Source organism: Suncus etruscus, chromosome 15 (assembly GCF_024139225.1).
Source record: "Suncus etruscus isolate mSunEtr1 chromosome 15, mSunEtr1.pri.cur, whole genome shotgun sequence".
NCBI lineage: Eukaryota > Metazoa > Chordata > Mammalia > Eulipotyphla > Soricidae > Suncus > Suncus etruscus.
In genome coordinates, this window is record NC_064862.1 from 64,616,501 (window position 1) to 64,640,774 (window position 24,274).

The following is a 24,274-nucleotide window of genomic DNA, read 5'->3' on the forward strand; positions in this document are numbered from 1 at the left end:
GACTATTGATACTTTAAAGATGCAGAAACAGCTTCAGGGGGCTGAAGAGATAGCACAGTGGTAGGGAGTTTGCCTTGCATGCAGAAGGACAGTGGTTCCAATCCCGGTATCCCATATGGTCCCCCAAGCCTGCTAAGGGCAATTTCTTTCTTTTCTTTTCTTTTCTTTTCTTTTCTTTTCTTTTCTTTTCTTTTCTTTTCTTTTCTTTTCTTTTCTTTTCTTTTCTTTTCTTTCTTTCTTTCTTTCTCTCTCTCTTTCTTTCTCTCTCTTTCTCTCTTTCTCTCTTTCTTTCTCTCTTTCTCTCTTTCTTTCTTTCTTTCTTTCTTTCTTTCTTTCTTTCTTTCTTTCTTTCTTTCTTTCTTTCTTTCTCTCTCTTTCTCTCTCTCTTTCTTTCTCTTTCTTTCTTTCTTTCTTTCTTTCTTTCTTTCTTTCTTTCTTTCTTTCTTTCTTTCTTTCTTTCTTTCTTTCTTTCTTTCTTTCTTTCTTTCTTTCTTTCTTTCTTTCTTTCTTTCTTTCTCTCTCTTTCTTTCTTTCTTTCTTTTTTTGTTTTTGGGTCACACCCGGCAGTGCTCAGGAGTTACTCCTGGCTCTACACTCAGAAATCGCTCCTGGCAGGCTCAGGGGACCATATGGGATGCCGGGATTCAAACCACCATCCTTCTGCATGAAAGGCAAACGCCTTACCTCCATGCTATCTCTCCGGCCCCTGGGGGCAATTTCTGAGCCTAGAGAGAGGAGTAGTCCCTGAGCTCTGCTGGGTGTGATCCAAAAACCAAAACAAAAAAGATACATAAACAGCTTCATTATACAGTGTTTTTTCTCAGATATCCATTCCAGTAAAAATATGTTTATTTTCTACTTCATGCTAAACATTTTGCTCACTGCTGGGATATTTAATGGTGAGCAATATAGTCATATTCTCAACCAAGAGGGCATTTAACCTCACCAGCAGGTAGTAGTTAAAATCCAATAGGAGCAAAGACTTGTGCTAGGTATTTTGAAAAGCAAAACCAAAATTACAAGAGTGATTGTAATTTTGAGGGTAGGAATTGCTTTTTTCCTAATAGGATAACACCTAGTCTGTGTACATAGAAAGCACTGACAGTTTGTGCCATCAAACATTTAAAAAAAATTATACATATTTTCTTTCTTTTTTTTGTTATTTTGGTTTTTGGGTCACACCCAGCAGCACTCAGGGTTACTCCTGGCTCTGTGCTCAGAAATTGCTCCTGGCAAGCTCAGGGGACCACATGGGATGCCAGAATTCAAACTACCGTCCTTCTGCATAAAAGACAAATGCCCTACCTCCATGCTATCTCTCCGGCCCCTACATATTTTATTTAACCTAAATAATGAATTTATAAGGAAGATACTAATACTGTTATAATAAATAAAGATGAGGAAGTTAAGTTAGAAAGGTGACTACATTAAAAAAGAATCAAGAGGGGCTGGAGTGGTGGTGCAGGGTGTAAGGCATCTGCCTTACGCATGCTAACTTAGAACGAACCACAGTTCGATTCCCCAGTGTCCCATATGGTCCCTCAAGCCAGGAGAAATTTCTGAGTGCATAGCCAGGAGTAACCCCTGAGCATCACTGGATGTGGCCCCCAAACAAACAAACAAAAAAAGAGATTTGAACCTAGATATGTTTGGCTGCAAACCTTAAAAATATTTGGGGATAATAGCAGAAAGGGAGAACTGGCGAACTAGCTGAATAAAGGAAGGAAAAGAAAAAGGAATTAAAGTAAAACAAGATCCTTGCTTTTAAGAAGTAGATAATAGTTGGCAAGAGGACAAAGGCATATAGCCTTCATTTTTGATACCTAAATTTTAAAATTTAAAATGCTCAGAAATTGCTCCTGGCAGGCTCAGGGGACCTTAAGGGACGCCGGGATTCGAACCACCAACCTTCTGCATGAAAGGCAAACGCCTTACCTTTATGCCCCTAAAAGCAGAATATGAGATAACCCAAAAGGATTAGCAAGGAGTGATATAGTGGAAAATACATTACATTTGACACAAAAAACCTGGGTTTAGGTCATGACTTCAGAATATTCTAGATATTTCTCTGCATAAAGATACAACCTTTGGAGCCCTCCATTTACCGGCTAGTAAAATAATAATACTTTGCAGGTTTGCAAGATGTGAATAAAATTAAGTAGTTTTTTTTTTTTGTAAGGGGCCCCACACCTGCCAGTGCTCAGGGATGACTCCTGGTTCTATGCTCAGGATTCACTCCTGGCATACTTGAGGGTTTATACAGGATGCCGGGGATAGAATTCAGGTCGCCAAGTGCAAGACAAGCACTCAAATTAAGTTTGTTTGTTTGTTTGTTTTTTAAATCAAGCAGGTAGGGACCGGAATGATAGCACAGTAGGTAGGGAGTTTGCCTTGCACGTGGCTGACCCAGGTTTGATTGCAGGCATCCCATATGGTCCCCGAGCTTTTCAGAAGTAATTTCTGAGTACAGAGTTAGGAGTAACCACTGAACACTACTAGTTTTGCAACCCCCCCCCCAAGAAAAAGGAAAAAAAAAATCAAGTAAGTAAAATTCCAGGAAATTATTATGCTTATTTCACACATTTATTTAGCACAAACTAGTTTTTTAAATTTACTAATAGCATCTTTATCTAATATAAAATGAAATAAAAGACTTCACAAAATGTGTATTGCTTTTGGAAATGAGAAAGAGCAACCATGCAATCCTTTTCTAGAATTATTACAAGGTACCTTGCCTGATCCTCTCAGAAGAAAAAGGAAGCACCTGTCTACTCAAAGGTTGAGATTATAACTAAATTAAAATTTTGGCCTACAGTTCATGACCAACAATACTTTAAAAGATAAGAAGAATAGAAAGACAAAAGGAAAAAAAAGACAAAGAGGGGAAGAGAAAAGAAGAGAAACAGGGAGGGAGGAAAAAAGAAAAGGAAGGAAGGAAAGAAGAACTAAATTATATTAAACAGAAGTATTTTACCTCCCAGTGAAAATAAAAGGACAATAAAACAGTCCTGCAAAGAGCCATTCTAGTTGGAGTGGAAGAAAGAGACAGGTTTAGGTCTTACCTACAAATACCACTGCCTTCTTTCCCATAGGAGGCCCAAAAAGACCCTTCCTTCTTCGATCCAGCTTTGACATGATGATATCTTGGGTTTGATTGGCTGAGGTTCTGGCAGAGAAATTGAGGCAATTGGGTAGGTAGACATTTTTGGGAAGATTGAGAAGAAAGTTGTTGGTGATGGCTGATTTGCCAGTTCCTGTAGGACCCACAAATAGTATTGGAATCTCATGATCTATGTAGGTTTTCAAGAAGAAAGTTTGCCGGGCTGTCTCCATTGTTGGGATGATGAGGTCTGAGATCTGTACCACAGAAACAGAGGAGAGTCTTGGTACTGGACCCAAGAGGCTAAGTTCTGGTCTTCAGGGAAACTTGGATTTTTTTAATTTTTATTTTAGGCACCATGATTTATAATATCATTAAGTATATAGAATTCCATGCATACATGTTCCAAGATCACATTACCCACCAGAGAGTGTCCCCCAACTTATTTTACCCTCTACTTATTTTACCCCATGTTAACTCAATTCTATAGACAATTTCTCTGTTACTTTTGGCCATTTGCTATTGATTTCTTTATATTCCACATAAGAGAGAGATCATTTTGTATCTGTTTCTCTTCTCTTAATTGACTTTATTCAGCATGAATGAATCCACCAGATACATTCACACAACAGCAAATATCTTTTCTTATCACCAGATAGCATTCCATTATGTATATGTACCAAAATATATTCCATTGTATATATACCATTGCATATATACTTTATTAGTCATTTGTTTTTGAACGTGTGATGCTCTGAATTATATTCTATTTTGGGGGTGATTGGAAGGGTTTGAGCCACACTGGGCAGCACTCAGAGGTTACTCTTGGCTTTGTGCTTAGAAAGCATTTGCCTTTCATGCAGAAGGTCGGTGGTTCAAATCTCGGCATCCCATATGGTCCCCAGAGGAGCAATTTCTTTTTTTTTTTTTTTTTTTTTTTTTTTTTTGGTTTTTCGGGCCAAACCAGTTTGATGCTCAGGGGTTACTCCTGGCTAAGCGCTCAGAAATTGCCCCTGGCTTGGGGGGACCATATGGGATGCCGGGGGATCAAACCGCGGTCCTAGCACTTGCAAGACAGACTGACACCTTACCTTTAGCGCCACCTCACCAGCCCCAGGAGCAATTTCTGAACGTAAAGCCAGTAGGAACCCCTGAGAGCTGCTGGGTGTGACCCCAAAACAAAAACAAACAAACAAACAAAAAAAAGAAATTGCTTCTGGCAGGCTTGGGGGACCATATGGATTGCCAGGAATAGAACCTAGGTTGGTCCTGGGTCAGTCATGTACAAGACAAATGCCCTATTGATGAGTTATTGCTTGTCCCTGGATTATATTCTTACTATCTATTCAGCTTAAACTCTTACTGTACTGATAGTCTTGAATGAATATTTAACCTTGGACTGTTGAACTCTCTATCCCTCCAAACTGTATACTTAAACACAAAACTGTCATTTTTTTGTTTTTGTTTTTGTTTTTGTTTTTTTGGGGGGGAGCACATCCAGTGGCAATTAGGGGTTACTCCTGGCTCTTCACTCAGAAATTGTTCCTGGTAGGCTCGGGGGGGGGGGGGGGGGGCGGGGGGGACGACCATATGGAATGCTGGTGATCAAACCCAGATCTATCCTGGGTCGTCTCGTGCAAGGTAAACACCCTACCACTCTGCTATCGCTCTGGCCCTTGTCATTTTTTAAATGGTGATTATCTACGGATGGATCTGTAGCTACTATCCTTTGTAATAATTGTTCAGAATCAACCTGAGCAATTATCACAGAAGATAGTCTGAACACAATATGGGGTCTATCTCACCCCAGGCAAGGTCCACCTCTCACATACCATATTTATTCATTGGTTCAGAAGATTTGTGACTGACCTTTAGTTTCTATTCTCTGTGCTTACTCAGCACCTGCTTTCCAAACACTTAAAAATTTTGGTTCTTACATAACTTGAACCATCTTGTTCCGCCTCACAAATGAGGGGGAAATAATAGAGGGTACCAAGACCAAACAGTCGTATGAACATTAAATAGAAATAAAAAAATGATCAGACTTAAACACAAAATTCAAAGCCAATGACAACAGTATTTACAACAAGCTAGACACAGAGGGGACCACTTATACTAGCCGCCCAGGGGGTAAAAGAAGGGAATATGGGATGCATGCTGGGAACAGGGGTGGAGGGAGGACAACTCTGGTGGTGGGAATTCCCCTGATTCAATGTCACTATGTACCTAAAATATTACTGTGAAAGATTTGTAATCCACTTTGATCAAAATAAAAATTATTATTAAATAAACGTTTTGGTTCTGAGACTGACTCCTCTCCCCAATCTTTATCCCATAACAGGCTTAAACACTTCCTGTCACAGACCCAAATTAGACTTGTGTATTCAATGTTTTTTTTTTTTTTGTTTTTTTTTAAGAACTCTCTTTAGAAAAGTGTTCATTTATGAGCTGGATCGAACCTTCAAAAACATGGAGGATTTAGCATAGAAAAGACCCAGATTTCTTATTTGTTTTTGTTGTTCTTGCCTCTGTATACTCAACTACATAATGCCAGAAAAAGTTATAAACAATTATAAACAAATTATAATTATTGGAAACACTAAAAATCAATACTCAGCACACACAGGGTGGTGTGATCAATGGCAAGGTTTGAGGAACCATATGGGGAACTGGAGATTGAACTTGGGTTGGATGCATTCAAGGTGAGCACTCTATTCCACTATATTATCATGCTGGCCCTGGTTAATGGGTTTTTGAGTTAGCAGAGTCACCTACAACTCCATCTCACTTTTTACCAGTGAGAAAAAATTAAGTCTGAATGTGTACATTTCTACCTCTATTAGATAAAATTTATCTTTCTGGGATGATTTCAGATCGTTCGGTCCCCAGAAGGGTGGTAGATGGCAAACAGTAAAGTTGGAGTACTGACAATCAAGTCAGACAAAAGACAGGAGTTGTTGTAAGGGTGAGTCACAAGGGGTTGAGGTGTGAGGAATCAAGCTTAGGGCTGCTGCTTAGGTCTGCTGCTTACAAGTGAAGCACCCTATGCACCTTATTACTCTTCAGCCTCTTGACTGTTAGAAGAAAATGAGCCTTTGAGTGGAGTCAGAAGAAAAGGGATAGATAAAAAACGTGAGGAATTTGCAGATCCGTGGTAAGGTAATAACAAAAGCTAAACGCAACACTCTAGAGAGATCTGGTCCACAAAAATTAGTTTCATGACACTAGGGGGTTTAAAAGAAAGGGGCATTGGGGTCCTCGAGAACAAGAGGTGGAGACACTGGTGAGGTTGTAATGTTAGAATTATGTACATGGGAAACCATTTCTAACAGTATTATAAATCATAGTACATTAATCAATAGTAAAGTAAAAAGGTAAAATGTAAAAATAAAACAAAACGCTCACATCCTTCTACCATGGAGAATATGTCATTTTTGGAACTGAAATTCCACAACCATGGTTTCTCTCTCTCTCTCTCTCTCTCTCTCTCTCTCTCTCTCTCTCTCTTCTCTCCTCTCTCTCTTTCTTCTCTCTCTCTCCTCTCTCTCTCTCTCTCTCTCATATTTTTTACCTTTGCATTAGGCGGGATCTGCTCCTCCTCTTTGGTGATATACTCTGTCCATGTGAGCCACTGTCCCCCTCCATGCTTGAAGAAATAAAAATCATAGATGCTTCCTGAGCCCAAAAAAAATAGGATAGATTGTGAGCACTCCAAGGGCTATACAGGTCATATTCAAGGTATTCAACTAAAAATGTGTAATGACTTGGGGTCAGAGTGATATAGCACAGTAGATAGGGTATTTGCTTTGCACATTATGCGACAGAAATTTGATACCCATCATCCATATGGACCCCCTAAGCTTGCTAGGAGTAATTTCTAAATGCATGGCCCTGAGCACTGCGGCCGTGGCCCAAATGCACATTCTTAAAAAAATGTGTAATGACCCTGAACATTTGGCATAATGAACTGGCTTAGACTCCAGTTGATTGGACATTCACCATTCACCCCCGAACAGCACCTATGGAAACAAATATGGTTTTCTACACCAGCACCAGAAACATAAATTCTACCAAGGAAGACCCCACTACCACCATGGCACTGGCTTATTCCTAAGACAATTCTTATGTCACCCTGACAACCAGGCAATAGCAACAGTCTGCTTTTAGGGCAGGATTCTCTGCAATGCTAACTGATGGTGAGACAGAACCAGAAGACACTACACAGCACCTGGACTTTGACATAGGACCTGTACTGAAACCAGGATCTATAACTACAGAAACCTGATAGCAACAACTGTGATGGTGAAGAGCTGACCACCTAAAAGAATTGTGATGATTCATACAAAAATAAGATATATCTAGGGCCAGAGAGATAGCATGGAGGGAGGGCATTTGCCTTGCATGCAGAAGGATGGTGGTTCGAATTCCGGCATCCCATACAGTCCCCCCCGAGCCTACCAGGGGTGATTTCTGAGCCTAGAGCCAGGAGTAACACCTGAGCACTGCCGGGTGTGACCCAAAAACAAACAAACAAACAAAAAAAAGTGAGGGGTAGTGAAGATATCAAGTAGGAGTAACATGAAGACATTGATGGAGGATCTTGTGTATTTCAAAGTTGATGAAGTGAGGTAACTGTACCTTAAAAAAATAAAGTTGAAAAAAAGAGCAAAAGAAGTCTATTGAAGGGAAAAGATATTTACATATAATACATCTGATAAGTGGTTGTTGCCTCAAATGGAAAATGGTTGACATTCAAAGAAACAGCAAATGTTGAGGAGCATGTGAAGAAAAAGCAATTGTTGGTTGGAATATAAATTGAAGCTACCTGTTTTGGAAAGCACTATGGAGCTTCCTTAAGAATATAAAGAGAGGAGCCGGAGAGATAGCATGGAGGTAAGGCGTTTGCCTCTCATGCAGAAGGTCATCGGTTCGAATCCCGGCGCCCCATATGGTCCCCCGTGCTTGCCAGGAGCAACTTCTGAGCATGGAGCCAGGAGTAACCCCTGAGCACTGCCGGGTGAGACCCAAAAACCAAAACCAAACCAAAACAAAACAAAACAAAACAAAAAAAAAAAGGAATATAAAGAGAGAGGGCCCTAAGAGATAGCACAGCGGCGGCAAGCAGCCTTGCAAGCAGCTGATCCAGGACCAAAGGTGGTTGGTTCGAATCCTGGTGTCCCATATGGTCCCCCGTGCCTGGCAGGAGCTATTTCTGAGCAGACAGCCAGGAGTAACTCCTGAGCATCACTGGGTGTGCCCCCCCCCCAAAAAAAAAGAATATAAAGAGAGGGGCCGGGGAGGTGGCGCTAGAGGTAAGGTGTCTGCCTTGCAAGCACTAGCGTAGGTCAGACAGCTGTTCGATCCCCCGGCATCCCATATGGTCCCCCCAAGCCAGGGGCAATTTCTGAATGCTTAGCCAGGAGTAACCCCTGAGCATCAAACGAGTGTGGCCCAAAAAACCAAAAAAAAAATATATATATATATATATATATATATATATATATATATATATATATATATATATATATAAAAAGAGAGAGCTACCCTGTGAGCCTGAAGTCTCTCTAAATAATATTAAAACATTAATACAAAATGTTTTTCCACTCTATTAATATCTATCGCAATAGTAATTGTGGCATGCTTTTTAGTGTTTTAGTGTTTTAAAAATCATTGCCTATGAAACTGGAGTCATTATACAGTGGAAAGGGGACTTGCCTTGCACATAGTTTGATCCCCTGAATCCCATATGGTCCCTCAAGCTTCCCAGAAGTAATTCCAGAACATAGAGCCAGGAGTAACTCCTGAGCACTGCCAAGTGTGGCCCAAAACCAACAACAACAAAAGAAATCATTTTCTACTCTACAGTTATGAATATTTGCCCTTGTTGTTTTTTAAATTATTCTTCAGTTTTTTAAATATTTTTATTTAAAAACCATGATTAAAATATGATTGTAGTTGAGTTTAAGTCATGTAAAGAACACCCCCCCCCCTTCACCAGTGTAACATTCCCATCACCAATGTCCCAAATCTTATTCTTCAGTTTTAACTCAAATTTAGGTCTTTGCTTTTTCTGTTTCTTTCTGTCTCACTGTCTCTGTGTGTTTTTCTCTGTCCCTCTTTTTTGGTCTTTAGAGGACCTGGGAGTCACTCCTGGTGATAGAAGATACCCACAAATGGATAATTCGATACTTAGGCTACCAAGAGCACAGATGACAGAACAAGGGATGAAATTTGGGTCTTCCAGGAGAGGCATATATTTTATGCCTCTGAACAATTTACCTGGATTCATTCAGATTCATTTTGAGTTGATTTTTTTTTACAGTGTGAAATAGAAGACCATATTCATTATTTGGCTTGTAGATAATCAATTGTCCCAGAATTTTTTGAGTCAATCTCTTCCCCAATTTACTTACCTTGATGCACTTGTAAAAAAAAATCAGGTAAATATGAATCATAAATGTGAGATTTATTTCTTTACTCTTAATTTATTACATTGATCCTTCTATCCTTTTTCTATTGGTAATCTATAAATTATTAAAAAATTAAATACTAGGGGTCAGGGAGCTATTACAATGGGGAAGGCACTTGCCTTGTATGTGGTGACACAGATTTGATCCCCAGCATTCCATTTGGTCTCCTGAGCACCACCAGGAGTAATTCCTGAGTGCAGAGCCAGGAGTATTCCCTGAGCACTTTATGACCCAGGTATGGCCAAAAACTAAAAAAAAAAAAAATCATTTAAATATCACATACTAGAAACAAATATAATCGCCACATCTGCACCTGCTTACCTCCATAGACTGAGTCCGTTCTTGAAAGAGATGTAAATAAGAACCCCAAAATTTTATAATACAGGAGTGCCTTCCACCCTGAATTATTGTCCGGGGGACTTGACTTAGATCATACATGATTGGATATCGACTGTCCAACCCCAAACCCTGGATCCCAAGCTTGGAACTGGCACAGTTCTCTGCACCAGCACCAGGAATAAAACTCCCCTGGGAGTCCCTAATACCACTCTGACACCAACTTGCACCAGCGTAGGTTCATGTGACACCCTGACAATGAGGAAACAGCAACAACTTGATCTAAGGGCAGGTTGCTCGACCTCACATCACCTTACAATGAGATGAAATCAGGACACCTTCTGTCCTAGGATCTGTGCAAAAATCAAGATCACTAATTACAAAAGACTGACTACAAAAACTGACTGAGCAGAACCTGTCCTCGGACCATAAAGAAAGACTCTACTCTAGGCTTTATCCTAGGATCTGTGAAAAAGCCAAGATCTCTAATTACAGAAGACTGACTTTGAGAACCACTACTGAGCAGAACTTTTCCTGACATCATAAAGACAGACCTTGGGGTTTGACAACTAACATGTCTAGAACCTGTAGTCAATCTCATGACAATATGCTTTAAGGGTAGAGACACCCTATAGCTCTTAGACCAAGGGAATTTCCTTTCTAATGTCCCCAACGTTTACTGCACCTATGCAACAAAACAAAACAAAACAAAAACAATAACTTGCCACATTTGACCCCCCATTTCTTTTTTCCTTTATTTTCTGCTTTAAATTTTATTTATATTTATAGCTTCTAGAGAGGGGCTCCCACTTTTTTTTTTTTTTTTTTTTTTTACCAAACCATAGAACATGAATCATCTTGTTCTGCCTCATATTTCTACGTCTTCCTACAAACTGAGGGAAAAAAGGTGGACGGGACCCAGGAACCAACTGTTCTCAGGAGCATTAAGTGGAAATAAAAAATGGTCAGACCTAAATACCCAAACAAAAGTCAATGACAATAGAATCAGAAGACCCAAACTATAACAAGCTATAAACAAAATGGACCTGTTACACTAGAACAGGGGATTAAGAGTGGAGGTATAGGATGTGTGCTGGGAATTATAGTGGAGGGAGGTCAACACTGGTGGTAGGAATGACCCTAATTCACTGTCACTATGTACCTGACACACAACTGTGAAAGACTTGTAATTCACATCAGTATCAATAAAAATAAAATATATAAAATATAGTAAAATAAAGAGATGTAAACTAAGTCATAAAAAATTATGGGTACACTGGCCATGCAGTTTAAAGACTGCAGTCTTGGGAGGAGAGGGCAGGTCAAGTTCCCACCCTGCTGAAGCCACGCCTGCTACACTTATCACCCACAATCACCACTTCTCCTATGACACTGCTTCACCACTTCTCTACAGTTCTCTGCAGAGATACCAATTTGAACAAATCTTCAAATATACCAGTATTTGGACTGATCTATACATCACCAGGACATTTTTTTGTAGTTATTATGGGTACCCTCCACACCTCCATCCCCCACCTTCGTATTCTTTTACTTCCAGAAAACCTGGAGGCTGAAAACATGCCCCCTAAAAGCTGCAGTATCAGCAACAGTGCTTGGAATTTCTGGACATCTCCATTCCCATAGGAATGTGGTCCATCCCATAGGACCACTCCCATTTGGGTGCCTATGTGTAGCTGAACTCATCTAATTTTCAGAATCAAATGAAGTATCAGAATGGTAGTCAGCAACAAAATCTTACTAAACCTTCTGAAGGTGACTTAATGACCTCATTGAAGATACAATAATTTTCACTACTTTGTTTGTTGCTGTGCTTTTTCAAATTTCTCTTCTCTTTCTTATTTTATTTATTTATTTAATTTATAATTTTGCTCCCACTTATCTGGAAACAAATGTTTCCAGACAAATTGGGAACTTAGGTGCATTGGCGGTGTTAAGAAAGGACAAGACTGGGGCCAGAGAGATAGCATGGAGGTAACGTGTTTGTCTTTCATGCAGAAGGTCATTGGTTCGAATCCCGGCGTTCCATATGGTCCCCTGTGACTGCCAGGAGCAATTTCTGAGCATGGAGCCAGGAATAACCCCTGAGCACTGCTGGGTGTGACTCAAAAACCACAAAAAAAAAAAAAAAAAGAAAGGACAAGACTAAATATCATGTCAGAATCAACAACAATGAAATGATGAGACCCAAACTTTAACAACCAACTTAAAAATGAGTCTGTAATGATGACACGTTGCAGCTGGGAGTGTTGTCATGTGTTGGAAACATTGGTGGGGGGAGGTTGATACTGTGGTGGGATTGGTACTGAAACATTGTATGTTTAAAACTCAATTATGAATAACTTTGTAAATCACAATGTTTTAAATAAAAATTAAAAAATCATATACTACCTGAAGGCCATACCTTTTTTGATTTTTATTAATTATCTATATTTTGCATAGTTACCATACCACTTTTGCTCTGATTATAATCATGTAAAATTTTGACCTCTTTCTTAACATTATCTGGGGCCAATTTATCTCGTCTACTAACTTGGCTACACTTCAAGGATTGGTTTGTGAAAGTTTTTTTTGTCACCTGAGGTTACAGAAGCTGGATAAAAAGGATATACTCTGCTGGCTTGGCAGGAAATCTGGGTACTACATTCTTTTAAAAATTGGCCAACTTTCCTAAACTGGGTTCACCCACTCCCATTAGTGGTGTGCATGTTTTTGGTGTGGGTGGTAGATTGAGCTCATTTCATTAACCAGCATAAAGCTTTTTGAAAGAAACAAATCCAGGACATTTACCTTATTCCTATTAAGAAATATTGTAAAAAAAAAAAACAAGTACTCAAAAATGGTAAAAACAAACAAACAAAAAAAACAACTTACTAAAGAAATATGGAGGGATTTTGGGAGCCTGAGAGATAGCAAAGCAGTATGGCGTTTGCCTTGTACACAGCTGGCCCAGGATAGATGGTGGTTCAAATCCCCACACCCTATATAGTCCCCCGAGACAGCCAGGAGTGATTTCTGAGCGCAGAGCCAGCAGTAACCCCTGAGCAATGCTGGGTGTAACTCCCAAACAAACAAACAAACAAACAATATATATATATATATATATACATACATATACATATATATATGTGTGGAGGGATCTCAAACTCAGCTTTTTAAAGTTATTTTTATTATTATTATTATTATTGCTTTTATTTTTATTTGGGGGAAAGTGTACCTAATGATATTTAGGTGTTGCTCCTAGCTCAGAAATCATTCCTGAGGCTTGGTGACTACTGTGGATCTAACCTAGGTCAGTTGTCTGCAAAGACATCAGGGAGGCGCCTGAGAGATAGCACAGCAGCAGGGCATTTGCCTTTCATGCAGCTGACCTGAAAAGGACCCTGTTCGATTCTGGACATCCCATTTGGTCCCCCAGCCTGCCAGGGGCGATTTCTAAGTGCAGAGCCAGGAGTGGCCCAGAAGCCAATCAATCAATCAATCAATCAAGTATTATTATTATTATTATTTTCAAAGACATCTGGGGCTGGAGCAATAGTACAGCAGGTAGGGCATTGGCCATGCATTCAGCAGACTAGGATTCACTCCCTGGCACCTTACATGGTCCCTCAAGCCCACCAGGAGTAACTCCTGAGCACAAAGACAGAAATAAATCCTGATTACCAAAATAAAACAAACAATAAATAAAACAAATAAAAAGACATTTTTCACAGCTTCATAGTCATTATTGTAGTTTGGTCATGACCAGTAAGAAATCTCTGAATTCTACCATTTTTATTTTCAGAAATAACATTTCTGGGGTGCTGTTAATTCCACTTAGTACCGAAGGAGGGAGTGTCTGTGATCCTACGTCATTCTGCAGTTTTACCTAGAAATCAATCTGGTATGATTCTTCTAGAACTATAAAAATGCTCACTAGTTTAAGTTAGAGATTCCCTAACTGGGAATTTAGTCTAAAAGAAATAACTTACAATGAAAATAATCTCTATATAAGAGTATGGAGCACCATCTGTGAGGGCAAAAATTTAATGTCCCACATTAAGAAACCAGTCAAAGTTATGTGTTTTAAAAAAAATTAAGTGTTTTACAGTTATTAAAATGATATTTAGGGGCCGGCGAGGTGGTGTTAGAGGTAAGGTGTCTGCCTTGCAAGTGTTAGCCAAGGAAGGACCGTGGTTCGATCCCCCGGCATCCCATATGGTCCCCCCAAGCCAGGGGCAATTTCTGAGTGCTTAGCCAGGAGTAACCCCTGAGCATCAAATAGGTGTGGCCCAAAAAACTGAAAAAAGAAATAAAAAACAAAACAAAAAATGATATTTACAAGGCCACAGAAAGATTCCTTAAAAGAGGCAGGGGCACACAGAGAGGTCTTATTTCATTTCCTAGTACCTTATGGTGACTTGATCTCCATCTATATGACCCTGTTAAACACTGAGCTCTGCTGGGATTACTGGATTCAAGTAGTACAGCATTACTGGGCTAGAGCACAAAACCTTCAGGTCAGTACTTCCAGACTGAGTCTCTCTGAGAGTGGCTCAAGGATCCCCTGAACATTGCTTAGGAAGTTAAAAAAAAAAAAAAGCAGTTAAGGTGCTTACCTTACACAAAGCCAACCCAAATTCAATCCCCAGCATCCAATAGGGTTCCATAAGGACAGCCAGGGATTATCCCTAAATTCAGAGCCAAGAGTAACCCCTGGGCACTGCTGGGAATAGCCCAAAACAAAACCAAATTTCTTATAGAAGACAGCAACAGATGGAAACAGAAGAATGAAAAAAAAGGGGGGATATGTATTGTCATGGCAACCATATAAAGAAAATGTCAATACTCCCTAAAGCATTATACAGATTTAATCAATCCCTCTAAGGGATACCCATGACATTCTTCAAAAAAGTGGATAAAACACTATTAAAATTCATTTAGAACAATAAACACCCACGAATACCACGAAAACAACCCTTTGGAAAAGGAAAATGGGGGGCATCACTTTCCCCAACTTTAAATTGTATTACAAAGCTGTAGTCATTAAAACAACATGGTGGGCCTGGAGAGATAGCACAGCAGCGTTTGCCTTGCAAACAGCCGATTCAGGACCAAAGGTGGTTGGTTCAAATCCCGGTGTCCCATATGGTCCCCCGTGCCTGCCAGGAGCTATTTCTGAGCAGACAGCCAGGAGTAACCCCTGAGCACCGCCGGGTGTGGCCCAAAAACAAAAACAAAAACAAACCCAAAAAAACAATAAAACATGGTATTGGAATAAAGACATACTCTTAGATCAGTGGAATAGACTTGAGTATTCAGAGATTGTTCCCCAGACATATAATCAATTAATCTTTGATAAAGGGGCAGAAATGCAAATGGAGCAAGAAAAGCCTCTTCAACAAGTGGTGTTGGGACAGCCACTTACAAAAAAGCGAACTCAGACCTCCATATAACACCATGCACAAAGGTCAAATGCAAATGGATTAAAAACCTTGATTTCGGATCCAAAACCATAAGGTATATACAGCAAAATGTAGGTGAAACACTCCATGACATTGAAACTAAAAGCATCTTCAAGGAAGAAATAGCTCTCTCCAAACAAGTGGAAGCAGAGATAAACAGATGGGACTATATTAAGCGGAGAAGCTTCTGTACCTCAAAGGAAATAATGCCTAGGATACAAAGGCCACCCACAAAATGGGAGAATTATTCACCTAATACCCATCAAACAATGCACTAATATCTAAGATATACAAGGTACTGACAGAACTTAACAAGAAAAAAACGTATAACCCAATCAAAAAATAGGAAGAAGAAATAAACAGACACTTCCTCAAAGAAGAAATACAAATGGCCAAGAGACACATAAAAAATGCTTCACATCACTAATCATCAGGGAGATGCAAATCAAACAACAATGACATACCATCTCAGGCCACAGAGACTGGCACACATCACAAAGAACAAGAACAATTGTGCTGGCAGGGGTGTAGGGAGAAAGAAACTCTTATTCACTGCTGGTGAGAATGCCAGCTAGTCCAGCCTTTATGGAAAACAGTATGGAAATTCCTCAAAAAACTGGAAATTGAGCTCCCATATGATCCAGCTATACCACTCCTAGGGGTATACCCTAGAAACACAAAAACACAATAAAAAAATGCCTTCCTCGCACCTAGATTCATTGCAGGACTATTTATAATAGCCAGGATCTGGAAACAACCAAGATGCCCTTCATCGATGAATGGCTAAAGAATCTGTGATACATATACACAATGAAATAGTATGCAGCTGTCAGGAGAGATGAAGTCATGAAATTTTCCTATATATGATGGACATGGAAACTGTTATGCTGAGTAAAATAAGCCAGAGCGGTAGCACAGTGGGTAGGGCTTCTGCCTTGTATGAGGCTGACGTAGGTTCCATCCACAGCATTCCATATGTTCTCTCAAGCTCACCAGGAGTGATTCATGAGCACAGAGCCAGGAGTAACCCCTGAGTACCACTAAACGTGCCCTAAAACAAAAAGAAAGTGAAAGAGAAAGAAAGGAAGGAAGGAAGGAAGGAAGGAAGGAAGGAAGGAAGGAAGGAAGGAAGGAAGGAAGGAAAGAAGGAAGGAAGAAGGAAGGAAGAAGGAAGGAAGAAGGAAGGAGGGAGGGAGGGAGGGAGGGAGGAAGAAAGAAAGGAAGGAAGGAAGGATGGAAGGTAAAAAAGAAAGGAGGGAAGGTAAAAAAAGAAAGGAAAGAAGAAAGAAAAAAGAAAAAGAGAAAGAAAATCAAAGAGAATGTGCAAATGCCCTAAGTGCAGTGGCCCTGGTTGATAATGTATCTCTCCCCCCTACCACACCTCATAGTGTTATAATGAAGTAACATTAAACAAACCAATGCTATTGGTGAATCAACCATATACTTTGTTAATGCAGAATTTGAAACCAAATTTCAGAAAACTGTTTAGTATCTTTTTTTTTTTTTTGGGTTTTTTGGGCCACACCCATCTGATGCTCAGGGGTTACTCCTGGCTAAGGGCTCAGAAATTGCCCCTGGCTTAGGGGGACCATATGGGAAGCTGGGGGATCAGCCCCACTGTTTAGTATCTTAAATAAGGTACAAAGGATCTTATTTACAAGCAATAGAAATGTAAAAGCTACAAGTGGGCTAAGAAAAAGCAAAATGATTAAAAAATTAAATGGCAAAGCTAATACATATAGATGATAAAAAGAAGCGCTGACATATTTTGCATATATATATATGTATATGTATATATATGTATGTATGTGTGTGTATATACATATAGTTGGGTTACATCTTATTTTACCTAAAACAGTTTATCCCCGGTTTCTTTGTATCTGTTTACAACTTGGTTTCACATAAAACTAAGATTGTCTTACTTGTAAATCTGGGTGGGTTTACTGCTTCACACAGGGGTGATCTCTGTACTCAATAAAAATGGAAGTTCTGGCAGGTAGCAAGGGCCATAGTAGAAGACTGCCAGACTATATGTGTTTTACCCTCAGTCTGTTCTGGATTGTTTCTTGTGCAACCGAATCAGACTTATTCACCTGGGCTTAGAGATACGGTGCGTGGGGTGATTTTACAATATATGTATATTTGTTTTGAGGCCATTTTTTAGCAATGTTCAGAAACTATTCCAAGCTCAGCACAGAGGATTTGCTCCAGATGGCCCTCAGGAGACCATGCAGTGCCAGGTACAAATCTAGTCCTATTGTACACAAAGCATGCAATCTAGACATATATCTGCAGTACTAAAATTGCTGATATTTAACACTTCATATAAATCTTGCTTTAAATGTATTAACACACACTAACTCAAGTTCTTATAAGAACACAATGACTGTGTACTATTATTGTTAACTCCATTTTATGACTGATGATGCTGAGAGGAGTTGAAGAACTTTGATAACAGTTGGTTTTTAATATAATTGATACCTATATTACAAAAGCAAAAATCTTTAAAATCAATAAGCTTCCATGCCTCAGGAAACTAGAAAATGAAGAAAAGAAATAAAAAATAAGCAGAACAAAAAACTTATAAAAAAATTTAATAGCAATCAATAAAAGTGAAACAGAAAGTTAACAGAGAAAAATGAACAAATCCTGGGGCAGGAGCAACAGTACAGCAGGAGGGCTTTTGTCTTTCATGAGGCGACCTGGGACGGACCAGGGTTCGATCCCCAATCCTCAGCATCTCATATGGTCCCCGAGTCTGCCAGGAATGATTTCTGAGCACAGAGCTAGGAGTAATACCTGGGTAATACTGGGTGTGTATCAAAAACAAAAACAACAAAACAAAACAAAACAAAAGAACAAATCCAAAAGCTCTTTCTTTGGAAAATTTAATGAAATTGTAAACTAGTAACCAAACTAACCAAAAGCAATAGATAAGACATAATGAATATTAGAAATGAGAGGGGAAGCATTACTATGGTTATTATGAATAACGCTTCATGGCATTGATCCTTGTTTGCATAGACACATTAAAATGGGAAAACACTATACATACAGATTAGTTATTATCTAATAAATCTCATTACAATGTACCTTACACCCTGAACATTGATATAATGACCTGGCACAGGCCTCAGATGAATGGTCATTCTCCATTCACGCTGGAACCAGGCAAGCTATCTATGAAACATTCAAGGTCTTTTATAGCAACAGTTGGAAGCAGTCCTCTACCAGGAAAGACACTACCAAGGGTCTGACATCGACCTCCTAAAAAGACACTTCCGTTTACACTGAGAAGACGTGACAACAACAATGACCTGCGAGAAGATGTGACAACAACAATGACCCGCTCTACAGGACATGGTTCTCTCTATTGCCCCTTAAGTGTGAGGTGAAACGAGAGGATGCTCTGCACCATCCTGACTACAATATGGGATATGCAGACTCCAGGATCTTTAATACAGAAGCATGATACCAACAACAGAGACTATGTGAGGAATGGAGGTGTATTGCCACTACAGACGATGACTTGAATTGGACAAACTAGTTTGCCTGGAGCCTAGAGTCAGTCCTGTACCAGGAAACTTCAGGGGTAGGGTCTCCATGTATTTAGACCATAATTTGTCTTTCCATGTCCCTTATGTTTTGGTGGGCCTATGCAAACAAATGCCACTTTAATACGTTTTTTACTATGTTCCCTTGACTCCAATCCTTAAGAAAAACAACCCACTAAAACTTTTGAGGTTAACTTAAACTAGTAAGCATGTGCATGGAACTAGATAAATGTACTTTGCCCTCAATGTTTAAAGAGTTACATAAGTCTAATATCTTTAGATTATATGGTGTGCTGCTAAGAAATAATATATACTACAACTGGGGATTTGAGGGACAAAGTAATTGTATTGTACATGGGTTCAGTTTTGTTTTTCTTAATGTTCTTTGGCTGAAAGTTCAAGGCTGGGATATCATCCATGGGACTACTGAGAATCCTGTTTATGGGTGATTGGACTTCCACTGTAACTTTACCCTGTCCTCTTTCTTTGCATCTTTGTTGTCATAATTAAAATAATAAAAAATAAAAAAAAAAAGAAGGTAACGTTTGATAGTGCAAATAAAATAGAAGAATTTCTTCATGATACTCCTGACCAGGGCTTTGTTTTGGCTTATGCTAATCAAGCCACTGCAGGGAGCTTTGCTAACAGACATAGCGTCTTCAGGGCTACAGGAAAACAGTGGATCTTGCAAATGCATTTTGGGGGCATTTCCTACTGAGTTGACAAGTCAGATAGAATAGAATTCTGTTTTTCCTGCCTGGAATTTTTTTTCTTTTTTCTTCTTTTTTCCTTCTTCCTTCTTTCTTCCTTCTTCTTTCCTTCCTTCTTCCTTCCTACCTTCCTTCCTTTCTTCCTCCCTTTCCTTCCTTTCCTTCCTTTCCTTCTTTTCTTCTTCTTCTTCTTCTTCTTCTTCTTCTTCTTCTTCTTCTTCTTCTTCTTCTTCTTCTTCTTCTTCTTCTTCTTCTTCTTCTTCTTCTTCTTCTCTTCTTCTTCTTCTTCTCTTCTTTCTTCTTTCTTTCTTCCTCCTCTTATTATTATTATTTTTTATTTTTATTTCATTTTATTTTTTTTGTTTTTTGGGTCATACTCGGCAGTACTCAGGGGTTACTCCTGGCTCTATGCTCAGAAGTCGCCCCTGGCAGGCACAGGGAACTATATGGGATGCCAGGATTTGAACCACCATCCTTCTGCATGAAAGCGCCTTACCTTCATGCTATCTCTCCGGCCCCTGGAAGATTTTTCTTATGGTACTCAGATGCAATGGTGCTCTCTGCCAGGGGTGGGAGGGAACCATCTTTGGGGATTGCTTATTGTAAAGAAAAATCACCAAGAATTAAACACAATGATACTGAACTGCATTTGCTGTGGCTCCTTGTAAAATGAAATGTCCAAATGGCGCGCGCGCGCGCACACACACACACACACACACACACACACACACACACACACAATAAAGGCAAATACTCATAAAGAAAAAGATATAATGTGAAAAGGCTAATGTCTGTCAATTTGAGAAATTAAGTAAATAATTTAATGACCTTCTAATAAATACAGGCACAGGTGTATACATGGGTGAATTCTATCAAACATTTAAGGAACAAATGGCACCAATTCTCTAAATTATCTTCCAAAATACAAAAACCAGAGGGAACAATATATAAATTATACTATGAAGTCACCATTATACAAAATCAAAGACATTATAAAAAAAAAAAAGCAAAATTGGGGCTGCAGAGAGAGTATAGCAGATAAAGCACTTGCCTTATCTTAACTGCTGTTTGATCACCCATATAGTTCACTGAGCCCTGCCAGGAGTGATCCCTGAGCTCAGAGCCAGGAGTAAAGCCCTGGCCACTGCTGGACATAGCTAAAATAAAATAAAATAAAATAAAATATATAGGGGCTGGAGCAATCGCACAGCAGTTGAAATGCATGCAGCTGAAACAGGAAGGACCCGGGTTCAATCCCCGGCATCCCATATGGTCCCCTGAGCCTACCAGAAGCTATTTCTGAGTGCAGAGCCAGGAGTAACCCCTGAGCACCGCCGGGTGTGGCCAAAAAACCAAAACCAAAACCAATATATATACATATATATATATACATACATATACATATATATGTATATATAGGGCCTTTATATATATATAAAAATTGCATACTAATATCTTTTACTGTTGTAGATAAAAAAAAAACTCCACAAACACAATAAAACCATTAGCCAACCACATGAAAAATAAACAGAAAACAATTATGTGAAAACAAGAAGATGGGATTGATTCTAGTCATATAAATCTAGTTCGACATTTGAAAATCAATTCATAAGCTAAAGAAGAAAAATCACATAATTCTAGCTACAGATTCAGAAAAAGAGCACTTAACTTGTCCAGTCATGATGAAAAACCTTTAGTAAATTAGTAACAAAGTTGAACTTTTTTTTTTTTTTTTTTGGTTTTTGGTTTTTGGGCCACACCCGGCAGTGCTCAGGGGTTACTCCTGGCTGTTTGCTCAGAAATAGCTCCTGGCAGGCACGGGGGACCATATGGGACACCGGGATTCGAACCAACCACCTTTGGTCCTGGATTGGCTGCTTGCAAGGCAAACGCTGCTGTGCTATCTCTCTGAGCTCAGAGTTGGACTTTCTTAACTTGATAAACACCTAAGGGAACATAAGACTTAGGATCAGGAACTATATGTTTTGTCCTTTAAAACTGGGAGCAAGTTATTTTTCTATTTTTTTCAACATCATACAGGAAGTTCTAGCTAATACAGTAAGACAAGGAACAAAATATTAGAAAGAAGAAATAACAATGTCCTTGTTTGCAGATATAGGATTATTTAAGCAGGAAATCTCAAAAGAATCAACAAGAAAACTTTTGGAATTTATAAGTGATTGCAGCAAGATTGTAGGCTCAGACAGTTAATTCATAAAAGTCAACTGCTTTCTTATATAGCAGTAATGAAAACCTGGTATTTGAAATGGAAAAGGTAATACTGTTTACATTAGCACCAAAAAAAAGAAAAACAAAGAAGGAAGAAATACCTAGATTTAAATCTAATAAAGGTGTCTTAGACCCATGTGAGGAAAAATTGTAAATGCTGAAGAAATCAAAAGAAATTTAATTAATGAAAATGCAATCTGTGATCACATATAAGAATAAGACATGAAATTTTAATAAGTTTACTGTTCTATAGATTCTTTTTGTCATATAGATTCAACACATTACCAGTCAAAAATCCCAGAAAGTTATTTTATAGATATCAATACAATTATTTAAGAAAAATGACATATTTAACACTATATTTAAATAACAACAAAAAAGGAGAATAAACTAAACCAAGTTAAAGATATATCATGAAATTCTAGGAATAAGACTAATATATATATTTTTTTTTAATCAGGGATTCAAAGGTACTGGTAAAAAAAAACATGAATAGATCCATGAATGGGCTAGAGAGCAGAAATAGCCCACACAAATATAGAAAGTGATTGTAAGCAGAGGAACAAAACAATTAGAGGAAGAAAAACAGATTTTCACCAGCTGGTCTTGGAACAAGTACTCTTCTCTAGGAAAGTAGAAGTAGGAAAGGAGAAGGAGGAGAATAAGGACCAAGAAGCATGGATCTTTTTCTTTTTCCTTCTTAAATAATATTCCTTTATTTAAGCACCATGATTACAAACATGTTTGTAATTGGGTTTCAGTTATAAAAAAGAACACCCCCTTTCACCAGTACAACCAATGACTCCATCTCCCTTCTTCCCTTTCCCTGCCTGTATTTGAGAAAGGCATTCTATTTCGCTCACTTACTACCATTGTCATGATAGTTGTTAGTGTAGTTATTTATCTAACTGCCCTCATCCCTCTTTGTGATAAGCTTCATATTGTAGGCTGGTCCTTCCAGTCCTCATCTCTATTGTCTCTGGGTATTGTTACAATATTATCTTTATTTTTCTTAAATCCCACAAATGAGTGAGATTATTCTGTATCTATCTCTTTCCCTCTTACTTATTTCACTCAGCATAATGGTTTTCATGTCTATCCATGTGTAGGAAAATTTCACGACTTCATTTTTCCTGATGGCTGCATAGTATTCCATTGTGTATATGCACCGCAGTTTCTTTAGTCACTCATCTGTTGTTGGAAATCTGGGTTGTTTCCAGATTCTGGCTATTGTAAATAGTGCTGCAATGAATATAGGTGTACAGAAGGCATTTTTTTGTTTGTCCCTAGAGTATATTCCTAGGAGTGTTATAACTGGATCAAATGGGAGCTCAATTTCATTTTTTGGAGGAGTCTCCATATTGTTTTCCATAAAGGCTGTACTGGAAAGCATTTCCACCAGCAGCTCAGAAACTTTACAGACTCAAAACCATCCTTAAAAGACAAACTGAGAGGTCTACTTTAAGAAAAGACAGACCAGCAGACAAACCAAACTCCTACACAAAGATGACACTAAATCCCATGACAATTATTTGTCTCAACATCAATGAACTAAATACACCAGTTAAGAGACACAGAGTGGCAAAATGTAGAGACATGGATCTTAACACATTTCCAAAAATTCATCCAAAATGATTAAATGATTGATAGAACCAATCAAACGCCAAAGCCAGGGAGCTTCTAGGAGATAGATAACATTAAAAATAATCTAGTAGAATTTGGGGTTCAGTGATGAGATTCTAAACACAACACACACACACACACACACACACACACACACAAACATGATGAATACAAAAACTGTTCAATTAGGCTTCATTAAAATTAAAAACTTGTTTGTATAAAAAGACATATTTTAGCTTGAATTTTGCTCTTTGGGCCACACTTCATGTTGCTTAAGGCTCATGCTTAAGTAATGCTGGAATCACCTGGGCCAGATGTGTGCAAGGCAAGAGCCTTACCTGCTGTGCTGTACTTCACACCGCTATCCCGACCCAGTCAAGATATAAAATGACAAAAGAAGCTACAGTCTACAAGAAAATTTCTGAAAAATGTATCTGTTCTATGACTTGTGTCAACAAGGGACCAGAGCAATAGCAGAGAGGGTAGGATATTTGCCTTGAATGTGCCTGACCCAGGTGCAATCCTCTGCATCACATATAGTCTCTTGAGCACTGCCAGAAATGACCTGAGTATAGTCAGGAGTAACCCCTGAGCACTGCTGGGTGAGGCCCCCCCCCCAAGAAAACCAAAAAAAAAAAAAAAAGAAAACCCACAGCAAACTTTTAAAATTCAACAATAAGAAAGCAAACAACATAATTTAGAAAATGGATGAAAATTCTAAAAGATACCTCACCCAAACTGAGGAATATAATGACTGTAAGATAATGCAATAGTCAACATCATATGTCAT

The 24,274-nt window shown here is 38.8% G+C and overlaps 1 protein-coding gene across 1 annotated transcript in view; it reads right to left on the bottom strand.

The window, feature by feature from the left end:
- DNAH3 (dynein axonemal heavy chain 3) overlaps positions 1-24,274 on the bottom strand; it is a 211,421-nt gene that overhangs the window by 63,758 nt on the left and 123,389 nt on the right. Inside the window, exons 41-42 of the mRNA XM_049788146.1 lie at positions 6,672-6,775; positions 3,063-3,357 (exon numbers count right to left, since the gene is read on the bottom strand). Coding sequence (XP_049644103.1) covers positions 3,063-3,357; positions 6,672-6,775 — 399 coding nt within the window. The remainder of the gene's footprint in view (positions 1-3,062; positions 3,358-6,671; positions 6,776-24,274) is intronic.